The sequence below is a fragment of the Athene cunicularia genome, assembly GCF_003259725.1.
Source record: "Athene cunicularia isolate RWA chromosome 1 unlocalized genomic scaffold, athCun1 chr1_part1, whole genome shotgun sequence".
NCBI classification, from domain to species: Eukaryota; Metazoa; Chordata; class Aves; order Strigiformes; family Strigidae; genus Athene; species Athene cunicularia.
In genome coordinates, this window is record NW_020799091.1 from 54,208,605 (window position 1) to 54,229,804 (window position 21,200).

Consider the following 21,200-nt stretch of genomic DNA (forward strand, 5'->3'; position numbering starts at 1 on the left):
ACAAATAGCCAGCAGAGAATAAATATAACACTCCTACTTATCTTGTGTGGAAGGCTTGACCTTATGTTACTTCATCAGAGATACTGTGGTCATTTGCCTTTGTTTGTGATGAGTTTTCTGTGAGTTTTAATTTTGAGGTTTCCTTGGCTCTGGCTGTAGCAGGGCTGGAGCTGGCAGATGGGCAGGTGTCTCCAGAGGTCCCAGTGTGGATTCATCAGCTGACAGAGGAGAGGACCCAATTATCCCTGCTGAGAGAGAGGAATTGGCTCAAGGACCATGCTGAGGGCAGTCAGGTGTCAGGTCTGAAGTGGTAGCCTGTGCTTTTGGGGAGACAGGAGAAGTGGAGAGGTCTGAGTGTCTGGTGACCACTGAATCTGGAGAGCAGTGATACTTTCTGGCAGTCAGGGCCTGGAATCTTTATTTTCATTTTACCTGGTGATACGTATGAAGCCAGAATACAAAAATGAGCCAAAAGCAAACACAAAATATCCCCCACAAATGAAAAACAAACAAGGAAAAAAAAAAAAAAAACCCACAAAATATAAAGACTTGGTGAAAATAAGACAATATAGGAAAAAAATTCAAAAACCTGTTAAATGCCATTTTGCATGGACGGATAGATGGGTGGATGGTCAAGTACATAGATAGATTGCACCCACCTCATCATCTAATTTTTTCATAAGGAGCACACTTTACAGGGGGAGGTTTTGCATTGAACACATGTCCTTTTTACTAGCTTTACTACATAATGCTCAAAATAATTCATTTCACAGACAACAGCAAAGGGCTTTTTGAGATGCTGCTAGGCCATTGAACCCACTTTGAGACACACATGAACAGATCTGTCCAAAAGCTCAAATCACTGCTCAGTTCCTAAGTCCCAGATCCAGAGAAAGCCCCTGGGGATTCTGAAAAAAACAGCTAGGAGGAGCATCTGGCTATTACAGGACTCATCACAGAGGAACAGTGTGAAGAGAGAAATAAAAGCATGTTTTTACCTTCCACTATTATATCTCTTCTTGTCAGTAGGCTTTGTGAGATTGGACCCCAGGCCGGTGTGTTGCAGCAGTTAAATGGAGTTTCCTGGCTTCCCAGCTGGATGCCATGTGTCACATCAGATGCATGCATTAATAAGAGATATATGCTACTCCTTCTACAAAAGAGAAGTCAAACCTGCTAATATCCCTCCTGGTTTCCATGACTAACGCTACTGTTTGTACCACGTCTGGTCGATATTTTTCAGCTCTCATCTGCTCTGCACTGAAGGATCTGGCACAACTTCCACATTTGTTGGGAGTTATGGAGGTGCATTTTTTCATGTAGTTTTTCACCCTCCTTTTGCAGTGTTTATCTTATGAGAAGCCTGATTATTTCCATGATGCCTTCTGAGATTAATGTTCTGGAGCCACTAAGAAAAGCTCTCCTCTGCTGATAATCTCCTTGATTAATTTAACACAGACATTTCACCGGATATGGAATCACAGCTTCAAAGCATGACCTGAAAATACAGTTTCAGAAGGCCCAGCCACTTGCTCCTCTGTCCAGTTACTCCTTCATATCCATTCACAGGAGAAATGTATAATCACCATTATAACAACTCAGTAAATGCTTCAGCTGGAGAAAATAGTAATAAATCAGAGAGAAACCACAGAATACCATAGTCTACATATAAAATAACATCAAAATTATTATTGAAAATAACTAGCTTTAGATGCAAAATTACCTCTTGGATGGTGAACAAGGACATTTACTGCAGTATAAAGAAAAAACATAAATGTTTCCTTGATCATAATGATTAGTATCTGATATCAAATGCTAGTTCACAGACCAAGGGTGGCAAAATCTGGGCAATATAACTATTTGTGTTCACTGTGTCATCTGTCATAAGCACCCCTGTGCTATATGAGGAGCTGCATTTTGAATTCCAGGTAATATGACAACAGCCCATGATAGAAAAAAGTAAATTTAGCCACTTCTTGTTTTCCTAGACATTAATACTTCAAGTAAGAAGACAATGTGGAGTTGGCTACTGTTGGGAAAAGAGATTGTTGCTGGTTTTTGATCAGATCTTGTGGTGGTATAAAAAATTGGAAACTTTGAGTTGCCAGATAGACATAATGCCTCATGTTTCATTTTGCACATCACCTTTTGACACTGCTTTTACAGGGGGAAAGAGTTACAAACCTGAGATCAGAGAAAATGAAAGCTAGGCTTTCTCCTGAGAGAGGCAGTACACCAAGGTCACTTGTTGTTATTAAAGTCCCCATATACCACTTTGCTACCGTGATTAATTTACAGTGACATCAGGTCACCAAATGAAGATCACCAATTGGCAAATAATCATGGGGTAACAGAGTCATCCATTTGGTGTTCTGGAAGGGTGCACTTGGCTTGTTGCTGATCCTGTATGAAGAATGTTTTTAATCAGATCACATCAGGTAGAAACCAAGTGCTGTGGAAATGGGAAGACATTTATGAGGTGGATGAATCTCTTCTTTTGAAAAATTATTAATCATAATAATAATAATAATAATAATAATAATAATAATAATAGCTACTTCAGACAAAGTGTCTTTTAGAGAAATGCGCAACGGGACTTCCCCATCATATCTGTATTCACAAAAGAACACAATGGTATGTTTAAAGAATTAATGTCCTCTGCCAAATGTACAGATTTTTAAAAGATATTTAGACTCTAAAAAACAACATTAAGACCAAACATTAAAAGTTTAGCTCCTTCCCGAGATGCAGATAAATTCTTAGCAGAAGCTGATAACCTCTTCTCTAATAGATGTTCTTCAGAAATTAAGGAATTTTCCCAAGAATGATGGAATTAAGGCTTTAGGACTTAAACCAAATCCAAGGTATTAGCCATGACTAAGTGAATTACACTGAAGTGAGATCAGTAACCAAATCTTCAACCACTCTGGTGGTCAGGAGAAGAACCTTGAGTTGCTTCAACCAACTCAGCCAACTCATTTCAGCCAAACCACATGAGAGATTGTGCTTATGCACTTATTATCCTTGTGCTTATGCTCACCAGGATGATAGACTTATGAATGTGTTTTACCTCTGGAAGTCAGTAATTATGAAAGAAATGAGACCTATGTTCCTTTCCATAAGGAACATATCACTCCTCCAAGTACAATGAAGAAGAAATAGAATTATCTGTGAGACAGACAGTAATTATAAGCAGGAAAAAAAAATAGGGAAAGGATTATAATAAAAGGCAAAATGAACACTGTAATATTCAGCATCTAACTTAAAAGTATGAGGTATTTCACCAAAACAAACACAGGATATAGTCTCAGCTGGCCCGAAATTTTCTTCTTCTCCTGCCACATGTATGGGAATACCTACTTCACCAGCAGAGAGCCTTTAATTCCTGGTGAAATTCAGGTGGGAAGAGACGCACCAGTTCAGGGTTTGCCCTGGGAAAGTGGTTCACTGATGACAGCAAGGCTTGCAATGAGAATGAGTGAATGTCCTTTACCTGGAGGCAAGATAACCGTTGAGTTTCACACTAGGGAAAGTGTGAATAAACCACTTCTCAGTAAGTGTGAAAACTGCCTGTTCTTAATTGATGGCTCGTTTATTTTTGCATCTTCTTTCCAACAAACTGGTAGATGAGCCATTTTCTCCCTCTCCTTCTGTCTTCTCAAGCTTTTCTCCAAGACAGAGAAAAAAAAAAAAAAAAAGAAACCTGAAAATATCCTATGGGGATTACCTCCTGAGCAAACAGAATCAGATGAGGTGATCTAGTTAGCCTATTTTCCACTGCACTTATCTTTCTGGACCAGATGTGACTGCCTACCCACAGCCCAGCCTGAGGAAGCCTGTGGTGTATTTTGTACTCTATTGCCTACAATTCTGTGCACCTGGAAAAACTCCAGTACTGTCTAGGTGGGATGCTCCAGTTGTACTGTAAGCAGCTGCTGCAGCAGCAAAATATGAAGAACATCTTTCAGGCAGATGTATTTTAAAAAACAGAAGATTCCTCCTTTTTCTTTCTTTTCAAAGCTACAGCCTTTATATAAATGACCTGTAAGAAGATTTCATCAGTCATTTCTAGACTTGAAAAGGAAGCAGACACCCTGGAACATTAACTGTGGGTTTGGTTTTTTTTTAAAAAAAAAAAAAAAAAAAAAGTGGTTTTAGCTAGGCTTTGTGGTACTTGGCTGTGATGTGCCAAAAGACATCTTTGCTGTGTCTGTTGAGACAAGCAAGAACTGTGGAAAGGCTAAGAGGAACAGAAAGCATTAATATTTTAGAAAACAATGTAAATTACGCTAAAATCCTGACATAGCTGAGCAAGGAGCAAATAGCAGAAAACAAACAGTATCGTTCAGCTTCTCTATACTCACACGGCTAAGAGGGCTAAGAAAGCTGATTTATTTTTTTTTTTTTTTTTCGCTAGGAGTACACAAAGAACAGACACTGATTCAGGTTGGCACTTCTCTTCTTTTCATTTATAATGGGCATACAGTTCTTGTAATGGCCAGGCCTACAAAGAGATCATTAATGAGACCAGAAGCAGCAGCAAAGCTTAAAATTCACAGGGGTGTCTCCACTTACAGAACTGCAGCAAAAGCAGCTGTGTTCAACAACTTCACCCAGCCAGCAACAAATCTTCTGTCAAAAAGCGGTCCCAAGACACGGCTTCCAATTCGCTGTGACATAACCCTACCCCACACACATCAAAATCCTTTTGTCAGAACATGTGCAGGGCTGCCTCTCAGAGGTTGTCACTCACAACACACCTTGGGCTGTGTGTTCCCTTATCTGTACCAGTCCTTTAAAGAAAGGAAAACAATTCAAAGATATTTATATTCAATATAGGCTTTTCTGCCTTTTTTTTTCCCCCCCTGAGGAAGCAGGTGAATTAGTTCAGTAATGAGGGCAGAATCCAACTTCACATTCAGACATGTAAATTCATGCACTTAAATATGCCTGTGGGTGAGACAATAGAGTTACTTGTGTTGCCCAAGCGAGAGTAGTGTCATCTGAGACTCTCCGGCATGTCTGAGGTGAGTATGACACAGGATACTACTTCCCACCTGGACCAAAGGCTGGGCTTGAACTGCTTGAGCATTTTAAAAATCACCAGTGTTAAGGTGCCTGAAGAGAGCCCCAATACCCTGTCAGCGTAGTCAATGAGGCAGTTTTTCACTCACTAAACATGCTTATCTATTGCTACGTGAGATGGTCTAAATAGTCAAGACACCTTCATGGAGCTGGCATTTAGACACTGGACCTACAGGATATTCAAACCTTACTGGAGTGGCAGCAGGACAGCAAGCAGTATACACCCTGGTGGTTAAAGTGACACTCAAGACTCTGTTCAGCTGCCTAAAGAAAGACACCAGATATAATTTTAGATGCGCCAGATGTCCAAGACCTCCCCCTCAAGCCTGTAGGTAAGATGCAGAAAGCCACACCTTTTAGGGATATTAATGAGAAGACGAGGAATAACCAAGAGCATTCAAATGGCACCAGATGTCTGTGTTTGTGCAACTAAATCCCAGCAGATGAAATCTAATGAACAAGTCATTTGGCCCAAGGCACATGGGACTCCAACAGCTGTCTCCACTCCACCGATGAATAAACTCCTGACTAGTTTTGATGAGATCGTGAGTTGACTAGATCTGGCAACAGTGGGACTCTGCTCATATGCAGACACTTGCATTTATACAAACAAGTTTTGGTATCTGTATAAACCTAAACATGAATCTTCAGCATCTCTAATTCTTTTGCTCTTACGCCCTAAATGCCAAGAGGCTCATTCACCTGGGAATTTCAGTATCCACCTAACCTTTAGGCAATCATATGGTAATGTATTTCTTGTGACCCACATCCAGTAGGACAGGTGCACTGGACCATTCCCCTCAGAGACTAAGCCCTTCCATGCCAGGAATGCTTTGGGGATCACCAGATCCTGAGGCAGATACTGCAGGGTATGTGACAGTATGACTGAATCAATTCCTGTGACTGAATGGCCTGGCCCATTTAAAGGTAAATGGTCTTCAGAAGGACATCAGATCCACACCGATCCACAGTGCAGAGTATGAACCTCAATAAAAAGCACACACCAGGGCAGTCTCTAACTGCTTTAAATCTCCAAACTAACTCATATTGTCTCCTTATAGAAAGCTCACTAAGCAGTCAGTACATTCTTCTTTTATTATTGATGGTAAGACAAGATTAAATCAAACACAAATCAGTCAAAGAAAACCTGTTAACTACCATTCAGAGCTAGACATAGCTTCTCATGGATGGCTTGCAATGAAGAGCAGCTAACCCTTCATAAACAAGGAAAGCAATCCACATGAATGCTCAGTGATTTTAGATCACTTCTAGCTGCTAACAGCTATGGCCATTGTCATGGACAGGATACTGGGCAAGATGGACATCCTCTCTGAGCCAGTAGGGCAATTCTTACATTCTTACTTTTTTTAATCAACTGCACCTTGGAATCACTGATTTACTTCCATGCCGAGTAATTTGTCTACAGCAGCCACTTCATTCGTAGAGACATGTGACAGATGGAGGTGCTGTTCCTTTGCAGCCCAACGATTCCCTGCATGCCAAGGTCTTCATCCTGCTGCCTCCAGGCAACTCTGCAGAATTATTTCCAATTTCTATCTTTGGTGATTCGTAACACTGCAGTCTGCAGTCCTCTGTACTAGGGGAGGTGGCTCTGTATTCTCACCATAGCTAAGGCTGTACCACAGCACTCTGGATGGGATCCCTATAGCATTGTTATTTCTCATTATGGTACCAGTGAAACAACAGGACATGCAGTTTCAGGTGGGGTATTTTTGGCAGTCATGTTTTGTTCTTACATGTTCACAGTCCCCCAGGATTATTCTCATGTAAACTTTCAAAGGCCATTGATGACAAATGAGTCTCATCTTGCAAGGCAAGGACCTGTTACAATGAGACTAAACCCTTCCCTGGTGCAGCAAAGCAGTCATCACTTTGTGAACCTCCAGAAGCAATACAAAACTTACTTTCCCTTAACCATGACTTCAGGAGAAAGTGCTTTCTTCTCCCTTGCTTTCACCTTTATTTTTAAGGGATCTATTTAGTTTTCCAGACCAATATGAACATAACACTGACACCAATGCCAAATTTGAATATTGATAGGGAATTGGGCTGGCACAAGCGAGAGTGAAGTGAAATACTCTTAAACTGTATTTGGTACCAGGCATCATGAAAATTTGCCATTATTAGGCTAGACTGTGCTGTCATTACTGGCTGAGCACATACTCACACAAGGAGTCCCACAGATATCAGTAGGATAGCCTGATATGCAAACTAATTACAAAATAGATCATATCCTGATAAAGACATGAACAAAGGGTAGATCTGCCCCAAATCCCTTGCAGACTAAATATGAGACAAAGATAGTAGGTAAATAAAAACAGACAAGAGACAACAAGGATGTTGTGATACACTATTTTCTCAGGATACTGTGTCAGCACAGAGAAATAATGTCAGCCCTTTATCACCCTAACAGCTGTAAAATGCACAGATAATTTTTAACAGAGATTAAAAGCAGGGAAAAAGGTAGCTTTGCAAATGCCTATAAGGACAAAGAGCCACAAGGGACAAAGTGTACATATTTAATAAAAGATGATGAAGATTTTTGTTATAGAATGATTGGAGGCATGGGCTGATTTTTCTAGGGGTGAGATACCTGCAAACTTAGCAGCCTAAGACTGCATTTTCCAAGGTCATAGAAGGGTAATCAAGAAATAATAATCTAAGAACCTGAATAAAAAATTCAGATGTGTGGATGGATAGGAAATGTCGTACCCTAAATGCGTTATGTACTAAGCACATGTGAGATGCAAGTATAGCCTGTTTGTAAGGAATAAGGACCAAAACAAAGATAATACTGGAGTTTGGTAAACTAACAATGCTGTTTATGGGCCTGGTGTTGGATAGACGGAGGTGTTCACAGTGGTCAAAAAAGGGATGCAAGGAAGACCTGGAGAAGAAAATTCATTAAGTGCTTCCTTTAAGCAAGGAGCGCCATAATGCCTTAAGATAGCCTTCTAAACTATTCCAGAACACAAATATGCTACATAGAACAAAGGAATTCATATTTTTTGAGCAGAAATAAATAAAAACAGAAGAATGCATTGTTAATGCTTAATTTAGTGTGCAACCATTCATATCAGTAGAGGATCTAAACATGCAGTGGCTCACTGCTGCCTGGTGAACCTCTGCCATGGTTCACAGAGCCAGTGTACTTGCTGGGGAGTATACAGAGAGTTAGGAGGCTGGAGATCTTAAATCCTTTCTGTTCTCCAGGCAGCCAAGCTACTAAAGAGATTCTTTAGAGTCTGCAGAATTAAAACCCATATTTTTAAAATGATTTCACTGGAGCTGTTTAAGAACTGTGTAATCATTATCAATGTTAAATTGCTAAGCACAGCATTTACTGTACAGTCTTTTATTTCCGATACTCATTGCATTTTAAACTAACCATTCATCCTGCTAAACAGGTATTTGCCCGAGATTATGAATGATGGCTTGACCAACCAGATCAACAATCCAGAAGTAGATGTGGACATCACAAGGCCAGACACCTTCATTCGACAACAAATCATGGCCTTACGTGTCATGACTAACAAACTGAAGAATGCGTATAATGGAAATGATGTCAACTTCCAGGATACAAGTAAGAAACCATTAACTGTTATTAAATAAGTATATTTTTGGAATACATTTATAAAAGAGTTCCATTGTAATGACTTTGGTCATTGTGCTCTGTACTGCTAACAACATTTTAAAAAGTCTTTTTCTGTCCCATGAAATTCCAGTTATATATTTGTTTCTTTTGCTTACCTTCATGTCAAATGCATAAAGATGCTGAGGGCTTTCCATAATGCCAGCAGTCTACTTCTTTTTCAGAAGAGTCTTTAATCACCTAATTAAATCACAGTGGCTTTCATTTGGATGCTTTACTGAATGAAAGTTAGCACCACCAACACTTTCCAGTTCCCAAGGTGTTCACCCCCACTGGGGTGCTGAGTGGAAAGGAAACAGAGAAAAGGGACAAATGCTGTGACCCGTGGCCCTCATGTTTTTTGCCTCATTCCTCTGTACCAGGTGACGAAACCAGTGGCTCAGGAAGCGGAAGCGGCTGTACAGATGACATCTGTCCCACCGAGTTCGACTTCATCACCACCGAAGCACCACCCGTCGACTCTGACAGGAGGGAGGTGGAGGCTTCAGCCACACAGCCTGGCTGGTCACTGCAGACGTTGCTCATCATCTTCATCAGTCTTGTACTGCAGAGACAGTGGAGATAATCCTGGATCTCATAGGAGAAACTGTGTTTTAGCTACAGAAACAGCCAACTTCCTTCTTTTCTTATACTCTTGGACAATGGACCATGCCACAAACACTTGCAGTTTTCTACAAGAAGAGAGCAGTACTGCAACCTGCTTCCCTTTTTTGTTTTCCCAAAGAGTACCAGGTGCCAGACTGAACTGCTTCCTGCTTTTTTCAGATATCTCTGAAGACGATATCCACTCTTGAGAGAATTCTTTCTCAAACCTTTATTACAGGAGACTTTCTGAGCTTCATTTCCTTTTATGCTGCAAAAGTAAAAAAGGATCTTACAGTGCGTGTCTTTCCCTAACAAGAAAAAAGAGGGGGGAAGAAACCAAAACAGTTTTCTTTCTGAATCAGGCCTGACTTAAGGCTGCTGCATTTCAACAGAATATCAACAAAAAAAAAAAAAAAAAAAAAATAGCAACTGTTCTGCACTAACAGCCAGGTTTCCTTTAGGAACTTCTGTAGGAGGATTCAGGTCATCAGAATGATCATTGCTATAGGGAGGAAGTCTGGGATTTTTTTCCAACACAAAAGTATGTCTCAATGGTGAATGTCTTTCACTTCATCTGCCAACCACATCAGATTGGTATGAAGGTAGAGAAGCTGAAAAATAAGTTTATCTTCTAGTATGATAGTAACCCCACTAGCTTCAGAATATCATGTTACAGTTGTTTAGGATTTAAATCTTAATGCCCAGTAAAAAATTAAGTAGTAGCACGATTTCACCTAGCTTCTTTTAGTATTTATCCATGTTATACAATTGGCACAGATTTTCACTTAGCTCACCATCAGCCATGATGGTAATGCTAAACAACGTTCTTGACAAATCTCCCCTCAAGGGTTTGGACAGAAAAAAATCTCTTGTGATATAATCTCTTTCCTTTTTTCACTGTTCTGACATTGATTAGGACTTTCTGCTACTATGTTCATTATCCTACCAAGACGGCAATTCTCTAATGGACTAACAGCGACCAGATCAATAGTGTGTTTCACACCTAACTACATCTTTCATATTAGTTAATTTCAGTGTCACAAGGATTTCTTCAGCAAAGTTTCAGAACAGACAAATATATAGTACTGACATGGAGATTTCTTTCACTTTTTTAGTCTTAGTATGATCATCTATTTTTATATATATAAATATATATAAATCACAGATTTTAACTTCTTAATTACAAGCTCAGGGTTGACACTTCTTTGTAAGAAAAAAAAATGTTTGGTCAACCAGCTCTTCTTTTTTTGTGCTGCTCTGAAAAGTAACCCTTTGATGACTGGTGAGCACGAAAATCAAAGAAGATAATTTTTTACATATCCAGTTGTCCATTTCTTAACAGATTTGCAGGGTGGAGGAGAAAGCCTCTCTAATGTGTATGTATTGGGAGGGGGCATGCAAGTTTGTGTGATAGGCCTAGAGAAGGACATGGATGTTATTTGTGATGGCAATTGTACTCTCAGATTCTTCAAGGATACATTGCTTTAATAATCACTGCCTGAACGACCATGGTCCTGGATAGAGTTTCCCTAATTTGCATCTGGTCATAAGACCCAGGATGGAAGCTGTTTGAACCCTGGATAAATGAGTGTCAACAATGAGACATCAAAACCTTCCCTCTTCCATCAGCCACAGACAAAGGGCTTCTGGGACTATTCTGCATGGTGTTGAAATGATTCGCTAGAAATTTATTTCCTGATTCTTACAGTGACTCTGGAAATGGTATAGACAAATTGTGGTAACACTGTAAAGCCAGCCAACCACATTACAATTTAACAGCAGAGCAGGTAGATCATATCCATTGCAATCTCTTTTTCTTGTCAAATTATAATTAGCTATCGATTTAGGCATGAAATTAAAATAGAAAACACACAGCACGTTAAGATAAAGTATACTTAATCACTTTTACCGAAAAGCATTTACAAACTCTCTGTATAGTATGTCTAATAACAAAAAGCATAAGTTTTGAGCCACTTGTATTCCATTCTTTTTTTCACATATGTTTATTTACTTCAAAGTATAATGATCTATTCTTCTGGGCCAAGCCCAGTGTGCAGGAGTTGCTGGCTAGGTGTTCAGATCACACATGTCTTTACACAGGCTGTAGCAGTGCTTCCTGCTTCTCTGATGGTTCCCTCTAGAGTGGATCTTGTGATTCAGCATTTAATGTCTTCAGGAAGTTAAACAGCAGAGTTTAAGTCAATTCTCACAGGCTTTTCATTGGCCCTGGTAAAGCAGGTACCAAGCAGAGGATTTTTTCTTTTGATTTTTTTCCTCAACTTACACATACAGCTTTCTACAAGGAGAGCCCTTTGAAACTCTTCCATGGTCCATCTCTTTCTACCCATACCCTTCTATGCTTCTCCTCATCAGGTTTGTTTCAGGACAAGTTGAGTGTCATTTTGATTAATCCCATTGTGTGTTTATTCAGTGGTAACTGACACTATTTCCATCTGATGTGTCTGGAAGCTTATTGACAGGTAACAAAGTCCAAGCCCTCTGAGGCAAGTCCTCTGTTGTACCTGCTCCACACTGCTGGTTAAGTAGCCGAGGGACTCCTAGGGTCTTTGTGTTAGCCTTGGCCCGCATTTAGGTGATCTGATGACTGTTTTCAGCTGATGCAGCCAAACTGGGTGTCCAGGGCTCTCTCAGCTGTTTGTAGACCTCCATGGGCCCATGGGCAAGGAGTAAGAGGGATGCCTAAGAATTAGAGGGTTAGCTGAAGGCTGATGTCACTCGGGGAGCTTGCAGGAGGGGCCCTGCTCTGCTTGGACTGGATTTTACAAATTGCAAGTGAAACAACAAACCAGACTAAACTTTGATTAAATCTGATTGTCTTGTGGGAGTTCTGCCAGAAATTTATGTCTTCCATATTATTTTTCCTCTTATTTTCCTACTGTGCATGGTGATATCTTGTCGGGAGATGGAGATGCCTTTGTGTGAGGTATTAGGCTATTAGGCATACATTTCTTTAATAGCCCCTAAAGGTTGAATATTTCTTCATACATTGCATTTTTCTGAGATTAAGAGAGCTATTAAATCTACACAGCAAATGAAATTGGGAATGAAGGAAAGAAAAGAAAGATCATTCGTGTTCATAAATGTGAGAATCTACATAATTTCCAATGTTTCTATTTGCACATCCTTTACATCCAATAACCTTCTAAGGTAATTTTTTCGTGTGCCACAATTTAAATATTTCTCTTCCATTAGTGGCCAGTAAAGTAAGAAATGATAAAGAAGACAATTACCTGTTCAAGAAAGAGGACCTAAGTTTTAAGGAAAAATCCACTGATTGTGTAAATCTTTTATGCTGTGCAATCCAGAAGTTCTTGATACTTTATGGTCTTTTAAAGTGGCAGCTATTAAAAAATAGATGCAATTAATAACATAACCAGTGCTTTAGACCCCTGTGAGGTTTTCTGTTTTAATATTAATTCAATTGCTTTTACATCATCCCCAAATTTTTAGTATTCAGTGTACTGCAGATTTTTCTATTGATGAATGAGTACACAGTGCTGTAACTGCAGTGCAGACTACCCGAACTCTGGCTAAACTTAGGCATTTCAAAAAAGACGGTCAGAAAGAACTGCAAAAAGAGGGTAGATATTTTCTGCTAAAGAGGAAGAGCAGAGAAACCTGTGCCTTGGGGTTCTGCTAAGGGCTGATCTATCCCAATTCCCTAAGAGGCATCACAGAGCTCTATCCATGGAAAGCTCCCAAAATCTGAGTCTCAGCCATACAAATCATCCCAATTCTGTGGGGTATTTAGGAATGACAGTTCCCACAGATGTATGAACCAGTTTGAGCTGCTTCCATGAAAAATGGCTGTGAGCTAGAGCTGTTCTTGTAAGGTGGACTCCACATACAGCATCTCAGCAGGCAGCAGTTGCTTTCAGCTTACTAACCAACTCCGAATCATTATCAAATGTAACTATACTTATTCACATAAACTTTTTTTATTTTAACATGAAAAATAAATTTCAGCACTGATGCAAGTTGTGGGTTTTGTTTTTAATTTACTTTCAAAGATAATCCATTAAGACTGAATACAGAAAATTTTAGAATTATCCTGCTGGGAAATTCAGATTTCTACAGATTTCATTACAGAAACAAATGTCTGGACAGACTTCAGATACTAAGAAGAAATCCACATTTAAAAGGCCACAAAGCTATATTTACTATATGTACTATATTTACTATATGTACTATATTTACTATATTACTATATTAACTCATAAATGTTCAGCCCTGCTAGATGAGAATGGAGTTAACAACAGTGGAATATTACATAGAACTGCAAAAACCATCATTTCACAGGGCAATTCAACAGTCAAAGGCTCTTAGCTGGGTCTGAGTATATGTTCTCAAAACACAATAGACACCACAATGCCTACTACCAAGAAAATTCGGGCAAGTGATGCATTGAACAGGGAAAAGTTTCCATAACAGCTACTCTCATGGACTGTGAGGATCATATTAACACGTGTGACTATGACCCTTTTGGGATAAAACAATGCTAAAGACTAGAGTACTATGATAATAAGGTACACAAAAGATATACAATATGATAATAACCATTTTCTCATATGTTAAATAGCATAGGAGACCTAATGGAGAACCAAGGACTTTGAAAATTATTTTTAAAATAAAATTCTAGCATCAGGCAAGAGAGATAGTCTTAAATTAATTCAGTCAGGACATTTTCCAACAGTCTATCCTATTCAAATCTGTTGACAATATAACCAATCACTTAAGGGTAATTTGCCAACGTAACTTGAATTGTTCACTTACAGTACTTACTACTTTTTCTACTAAACCAACTACATAGTTTACAATTCTGATTGTGCATCACATGTGATCATATAACAAACCTACACATTTCACCTGCGTGATATCCTGTCCCTGTGACAAGGCAAATGAGAGCTTTGTCATTACTGATTTTGACCATAATGGATACTGTTTATCTTCGATATAGTGGGTACCGTCTGTCAGTATTTCTGAAGACGTTTAAAGCCAGATTTCCAGGGAAGACAAAACTACTTCCTCTAAACCAAAAATCAGTATGATTTCCTTCCTTGAAAAAAATACAAAGTCTATGGCTTTCAGTTCCAAGTGTTGGGGAAGTGGGAAAGAAATTTACCTTCTTCAAAGTGAGAGGCTAGCCGTTTAGATAGTTCTGCTGCTCTCAAGTTCTGGAGCTGCTTTTATACCTCTTCAGGGCTCTGCTGAGCTCCCACAGATCACCTGAAGCAAGGAGCCTTCTGGGCATGAAATTTGTCCCTGTCAATGGTGGAGTTTGTTCTTCCAACATGGGTAGAGAGGAATGAATGAGGGGAGCGCTGACTTCACAGTGAAACACAGCAGATATATGACCATGGGGGAGTAACAATAAAATCACGTGAGGGACAGCTGGTGCTCCTCATTGCTGTCCAGCTCTTCCTTCCAACATACCGTCTGCGAATTTTCTGTGCAATATAATTATAACCATCCACTCGTGGACACAGCAAAGGCCCAAATATTGCTTCACAAGTCAGTGGTGCTTCTGTAATCTGCTGCAAGCTTTTTCTCTCTCTTCTTAGTTTCCAGGTACACTGGTTAATCCTGTATCTTTCGGTGCGTGAGCAAGAGTTTACTACCTAAAACAAATTTCTGTGTGTCAGCAGTCCTTTTTCCCTAAAAATATACATTATTTAGGCATGAAAGTCCTTCACATATCTCACAAAAATGATTCAATTCCACTATGCATCTAGTGAGTTTTCTCCTCAATCCTGAGGACTTCACTCACAGGGACTTTAGAGAAAGCCCAGACTCAAGTCATTCAGCCAAGGTTCTGTAGAGGTCTCCCACATTCCACTAAATATCCCAAACACCAGGTTACAGGTGGGCTGTGCTCTTTCTCCTCCCTTCGCTCCTTACTCCTCACCTCAAAGTATCATCCTGGGCCTGAAAAATCTTTCAAAATGAATGTTTCATCAAAGCTAGTGCACTCCAGAAAAAAAAAAAAAAAATCCTTTTTGGCAAATTCATGTTTCCTGATGATAAACATTTCTAACTAAAGCTTCCTGTCTGGCACTCCTCCTCCTGTGTGCCAAACATCATGTCGGTCTTTGAGTTACTAGTGTCCTTATGACCATTTTCTTCTCCAGGTTGAACTGTGTTTTCAGTCGTTTTTAGCTCACTGGATTTTTTATCTCACTTCCCCAGATCTCTGTGCCTTTGGTAGCACTTAATGCTTCTCTTTTCACACAGAGGATGTAGCAACAGAGAGTTTTGGTCCACTTATGTTTTTTTTCAGGTTTTATCAGATCCCACCTTTAGCTTTTATTCTCTATTCTAAAGATGTTTTGATGGGTGTATGCGCTTGATCATCTGACATAAATTCTGATTACTCTTTTTTCAATCTAGTGTATATTTAGAATTTATAGACTATATTTTGGCTCATTCATTCAATTGTGACAAAATTCTGTTTCTTCCTTGTAACTATAGCATACAGTTTCTGTTTTGTTATTGCCTGCCATGCTGATGAGCCAGCAAGGCTGATGGCAAAGAATTTGTGGATTTTCTATAGTGAGATTAACTGAACAGGTAACAACATCAGGAAATAATTCGTATCAGTTCTGTAAATGATTGTTTTGAGGTTTGGTGTTGGATTTTTTAAAAAATTTATTTTATTTTAACATTCTGGGTTTCATTTGATTTACTTTCACACTGGCTATGTGTATATTACATTATATGCATGTAACATAACTACAAACTCCTTCAGTCTTTAGATTACACAGACTAATTTTAAGTAGTTGGTTAACCTTAGTCTGCTTGTAAGAGCTACAGTGTGATAATCACTCATAAGTCTGCCCAAAGAGAAGTTGGAGGAGTTCAGGTTTCATCTTTGAGCTATTAGTTGAGTTTGAGGCTGCAAGAATATTTTGTAAATAATTTGTGAATATGTGTGTGTACTTGAGGGGGGAGAAAGGAGGGCTTGCATTTCCAAAATATTCTGAAGCTTCTTTTCAACTTTTACCTAATCTGAACACAAATTTACAAATGAAGAATTTGCATTCAGATGTTCAGGGATGTCAAACTTCATAAACTGATGGACATTTATATACCGACTCCTCCCAGGTTACTTTGTTTGTTGGTGAGCAATATCATTTAATTTTCACTAGCAATTTTGTTACATTTATCAAATTCAAAGAAAGGATGTTGTTTGAGTAGGTCAGATGTCTTGATTTGGATATCAATTGACATTTATACTTGCTTGTTAAACTTTTATGACTCCAGGCGTATAAACATTGCTTGAAAGCATGCAAATTGTTAGCTCTGGTTTCGATGCTGTATTTCTAGATTAGTATTTAACACAGATAAAATGCGAATTGATAGGGGTGATATTTGAATGCAAGTTAAGTTCAGGAAAAAATTGGTTTTAGACAGAAATAGGGTTGGGTTGAAAAAAATCTCATTAAACATTAAAACAGCTTTTCTACTGATCAATTTTAACATTTCAGCCTAATCACACACACACACACACACACTCACACACACACACACACACACACACACATGTACAAAACCTACAGATCCTGTTTATAGATCATACCTGAAACTAAATGGTATGGTTTCAGTTTTGGGAGAGTTCCAACCAAAATGAAAGCTAAAGAAAAATCTCAAGTTCTCCCATCTCCAAGAGCTACTTCTAAGTAGATACAGTATTCAGCAGCATATGGCAGTGTGTAGATATATATATATATAAGTGTAGCAAGGCAGAATTTGAACTTTTAAGGAAAAGATTCTTTATGGCTTTGTAACTTCAGAAAAGTAATGTACCATGGACAGAAATAGAAAAATATATAAAATCATTTTGATACATTTGTGGAATAGGTTTCACAGAGCCCAATATTTTTTGTGCAAAATGCCTTAAAACACTTTCTGTAGGGCTAATGCAATTGAAGTTGTTTCTGTATATAGCCTTTTATAATAATTACTTCAGATGCAACACTAGACTTTTCTTTCCACTACAATCATATACAGCCTTATGATTACTAACTACAACAGATAGACTATGAAAGCTCTGCTTTATTAGCTGTAAATGCACTTTCCGTCCACTTGTAGACTTAGAGCTTGGAAGCAAGAAGAGGTGACAGTGCCAAGAGCACCAAGTCCTTCATGATGGTCAATCCCTACATTCTCTCAGGCTTGAAATCCTTTCCCACCAACTGCTTTTCCTCTCACCCCATCTGTCTTCTTCATGAAAACCAGCTGTGTCTTAGGGCCTCAGGTTGTCCCACCTAGCACTAGGTGCATCAGGGAGCATGCTGCTCATCAGGGTTGTCTTTCTAGATCTCTACAGTTAGGCAAAAGAGACGAGCACCTCCATATCTGGGAAGGAGTTTATCTCTCTTCCCTGCACAGGCAGCCTGGAATGACAAGGTCTGTCATGTAGGCACCTCACTTAAGTGCCTGGAGGTAGATGCCACTGGTGAGACAGGGAAGCCAGGCTTTGCCCAGACTCTCTCCTGTCCTTCTCCTTGTCAGCACAAAAGTGCCACTTCATGCCAGTCCTGGCGTGAGGAGCCTGGAGAGGGATGCTATCTGGGGAAGTCATAGTATAATGACTTTTTTCCCGGACCAAACCAACCCTGATGTAACTAGACATACACCCAACATGCATTTGTTGTTCTGAATGCTACGCAATGCTGTTATGTTTATATTCTTCCTTGTAAGACATTTGAACCTGCCAGCTACCCTAGTTACAAACACAGAAGTCAACTGCCTTCAGTGCAGATATGCACAAGGGATGTTGCTCAGACAGGTCTCTCCTGAAATCTCAGATGCCTTTCCAAGGCTGGTGAAAGCAGTGCACTGGGCTCAAGCCATCTCAGAGAGTTAGTGAGGAGTAAGGTACACATCGCTGAAGGGCAGAAAGATTAATACAGTGCCTCGAGTGAGAACCACGATAAGGATACCCTTTGGGTTTAATCATTAATGCACTTAGTCATTTGTCAGTCTCAGCCCTTACTGCATGAATGAAAGGAAAACACATCTTCTAAGAGGTTGGTAGAGAAAGCAAGGTTAATTAACACAGGTTAATGCTGACAAACTGCTAACACACCTCTTGCAAAATAACTGATTGTTATGACAAAAAATAACTTTTTAAAGACTGAAAACAATTAAGTGCTGCTTCGTCTCTATCCCCTGTCATCTCTTGGGAATCCATAATGAGGAAAGCCTTTTTCTTTCCCCAACCTACTTTTGGGGGGCTGGTGCTTGAAATGCGGCAGAAACCAAAAGCCCTACCTGTAAAGCACCCATTCAATGTCCAATTTTCTATGTCTTCTGCTCTTCCATTTTGTTTTCCTTTTTGCATTTCTGAGAATGGCACACTCACATAGGACATGTGAGCGTGCATCTCCCTGTATACACATTTGTGTACCCATATACACACATATATATCTCTATAAATACAGCCACAAGCCAGGAAATTTGAAGTGCATATGTTTTAAAAGAGTATTGTAAGGACTTAATTTACCACAATACTTGACACAGACCTAATGAGGAGAATTCCAGGCAGGGACCTGTGCTTTAGAGATTATTATAGCTTGTGTCTCTATAAGTGTTGTTGCATTTTTTTGAAAGAACTGTGGAAAGGGTGAGTCTGCAGAAATTATCTGGCAACATCTGTTGGTACTAGTAAGGAAAACATTAAAAAAAAGACAACTATCCAGATAAAAACAGCAACCTAGGTATCTCATTCACAGTATTTTGAGGCTTTACTGATACAAATGTCATTATTTCTTGTTTTTTACACAAAAAACTTGTAAAGGCCTGCCAAGCTTTTCAGAAACCCTACCTCCTTCCTTTCAGGCTACAATAATTGTTAAATGATAACTTTTCTATGTTTATGAAAATATGTTCTCCAAAAATGAATTGGGTAAAATACTGATGATCAAAACTGTCATCCTATTTAGTGTTTTTTTTCTTTAGATGAAATTCATAATCCACAGAAAGTGTGTCTTACTTCTAATGGTATCATCTGACCCCCTTTAACTGAATTACAGATTTATAATCATACTGCCACTGTCCATCACCCAAGAATGACATGACACAACAATACCCAGTGGATTACTCCCACAGCACTGGGTCTTTTTTATTACATCTTTCCTTTCTACACACTTTGCTCCAGAAAGTTTTGATTAGTAGAAATGCATTCAGATTTCCCTGTGGATAAAAAAAGAGAAGTGTTTGACATTTTCAAGACAATCTCAGTTGGTACTGTTCGGCCCATTGCTTTTCCATTTCCCCTTGAGTCTTTACCAAGTCCAGTGCACAACAGTTAATGTGGTTTTCACAAAGTAGTGATCAGTAATGTAAATACCATTTCTTCTCTCAAGACTTATAATGAATTCTGTGGTTCTTGAGCTTGTTTCTTTCACAATTTGTCATGTCAAGGATGTTAAAGATAATATTTGGAAATCACAGAACAGTTAAACCATAAACTGCTGTGTTCCTGTCCATTAGTAAGAAAAGTTTGACTGCAGGGCTATTTTCTTGAAAGGGTTGTATTAACAGTCATTTACATATGTATATTTATTTGTAGTGCTGCACCTGCTTCTTTCACGTACCTTAAAATTACTACCAGGTAATGAATGACCTACTATTAAACTCATTTTTTGTAACGCATCTTCCTGAAATATAGGCATTAGAAGACCTTGCTGATCAGCTAAGGCAATTTTGCCTGGTGCAATATTATGTTACTAGACAAAGGCATTTGAAAAAGGCCATACATTTTATTTTCTAAATCAATACTTTCTTTTGCTGCCTACTGAAAAATCCTTTTTTACTGCTTACAACACATTTGAGAGTTAGGATAGTAACATTCAGTAACAGACTGAGACAATAACTAGCATTCTTAAAGATTAATTTTATTTGCCCTGCCTTTTGCCTGCAAACGTTATCTGCATAATGCTTTTCAGACAGATTGTACCTTGTTAGTTTCCCTGCTTCATAGTATACCTATATTAATGAATACGTATATTCACTGACAACAGTGTAAGGCAAGTTATTTCTCTCACGGTGTTATTCTACTGTTTATTCATATGCATATTTTAAATTTGCAATGGCTTGTTGGAAAGTCTAATTGATTGTCACTGATTACTAGCCAAAGTTTTGTTTTTGTTAAGACACATTACATAAAATTCTGATCATTACATGAAAGTTTAATTCTGATTATTGGATATTAAGGATATTCTTTGCAAAATCACAGCAAACTCTTTATCAGTGAATCTCCACCTAAACACGGCATTAAAAGTGTTAGAAAACACAGTTTTTCCAGTTGTCTTCATAATGAGAAATAAGGAGACTTTTCTCAGTTGAACAAGAAGATATATTGACCTTTAAATTGATCTTGCCATAATTGGACTGGTAAAGCATTAGAATAGAGAATCCACTATTAGCTAACTATCTGTGTGGAGAGAGCAATATCTCAGATAAAAAAGATCAAATTGCTTGTCAGGAAAGTCTTACTGATGCAACACACAAAGTCATATGCAGACCATCTACTATAGGTATCCAGTTGCAGCAACTACTGTGGCATGCAACATGAAGAAAACAATGAGGGAGCCAAACTATCTGGCACCCAATACTATGAGATCTCAACTGTCTGCACTATCAACAGACAGAAATAGGGAAATATATTCATTCCACATGCTGTAGGTGTATACATTATATGTTGCGCCTACTTCTCTCCATTGACAGTACAGAGCATCCTTGGTCTAGCATCATGGTATAATAAGCTGTGTGAATGATTCATAACCATCTTCAGCTTAGCAACCATTACAGACATGCACGATGCCATAGTAGG

General features: G+C 38.9%; 1 protein-coding gene across 1 annotated transcript in view; it reads left to right on the forward strand.

Moving 5' to 3' along the window:
• Window positions 1-10,536, forward strand: part of GPC6 (glypican 6) — a gene marked incomplete at its 5' end in the record, with an annotated part of 542,142 nt that extends 531,606 nt beyond the window's left edge. Inside the window, 2 exons of the mRNA XM_026845592.1 lie at window positions 8,514-8,689; window positions 9,121-10,536. Coding sequence (XP_026701393.1) covers window positions 8,514-8,689; window positions 9,121-9,323 — 379 coding nt within the window. The remainder of the gene's footprint in view (window positions 1-8,513; window positions 8,690-9,120) is intronic.
• Window positions 10,537-21,200: the final 10,664 nt, after the last annotated feature.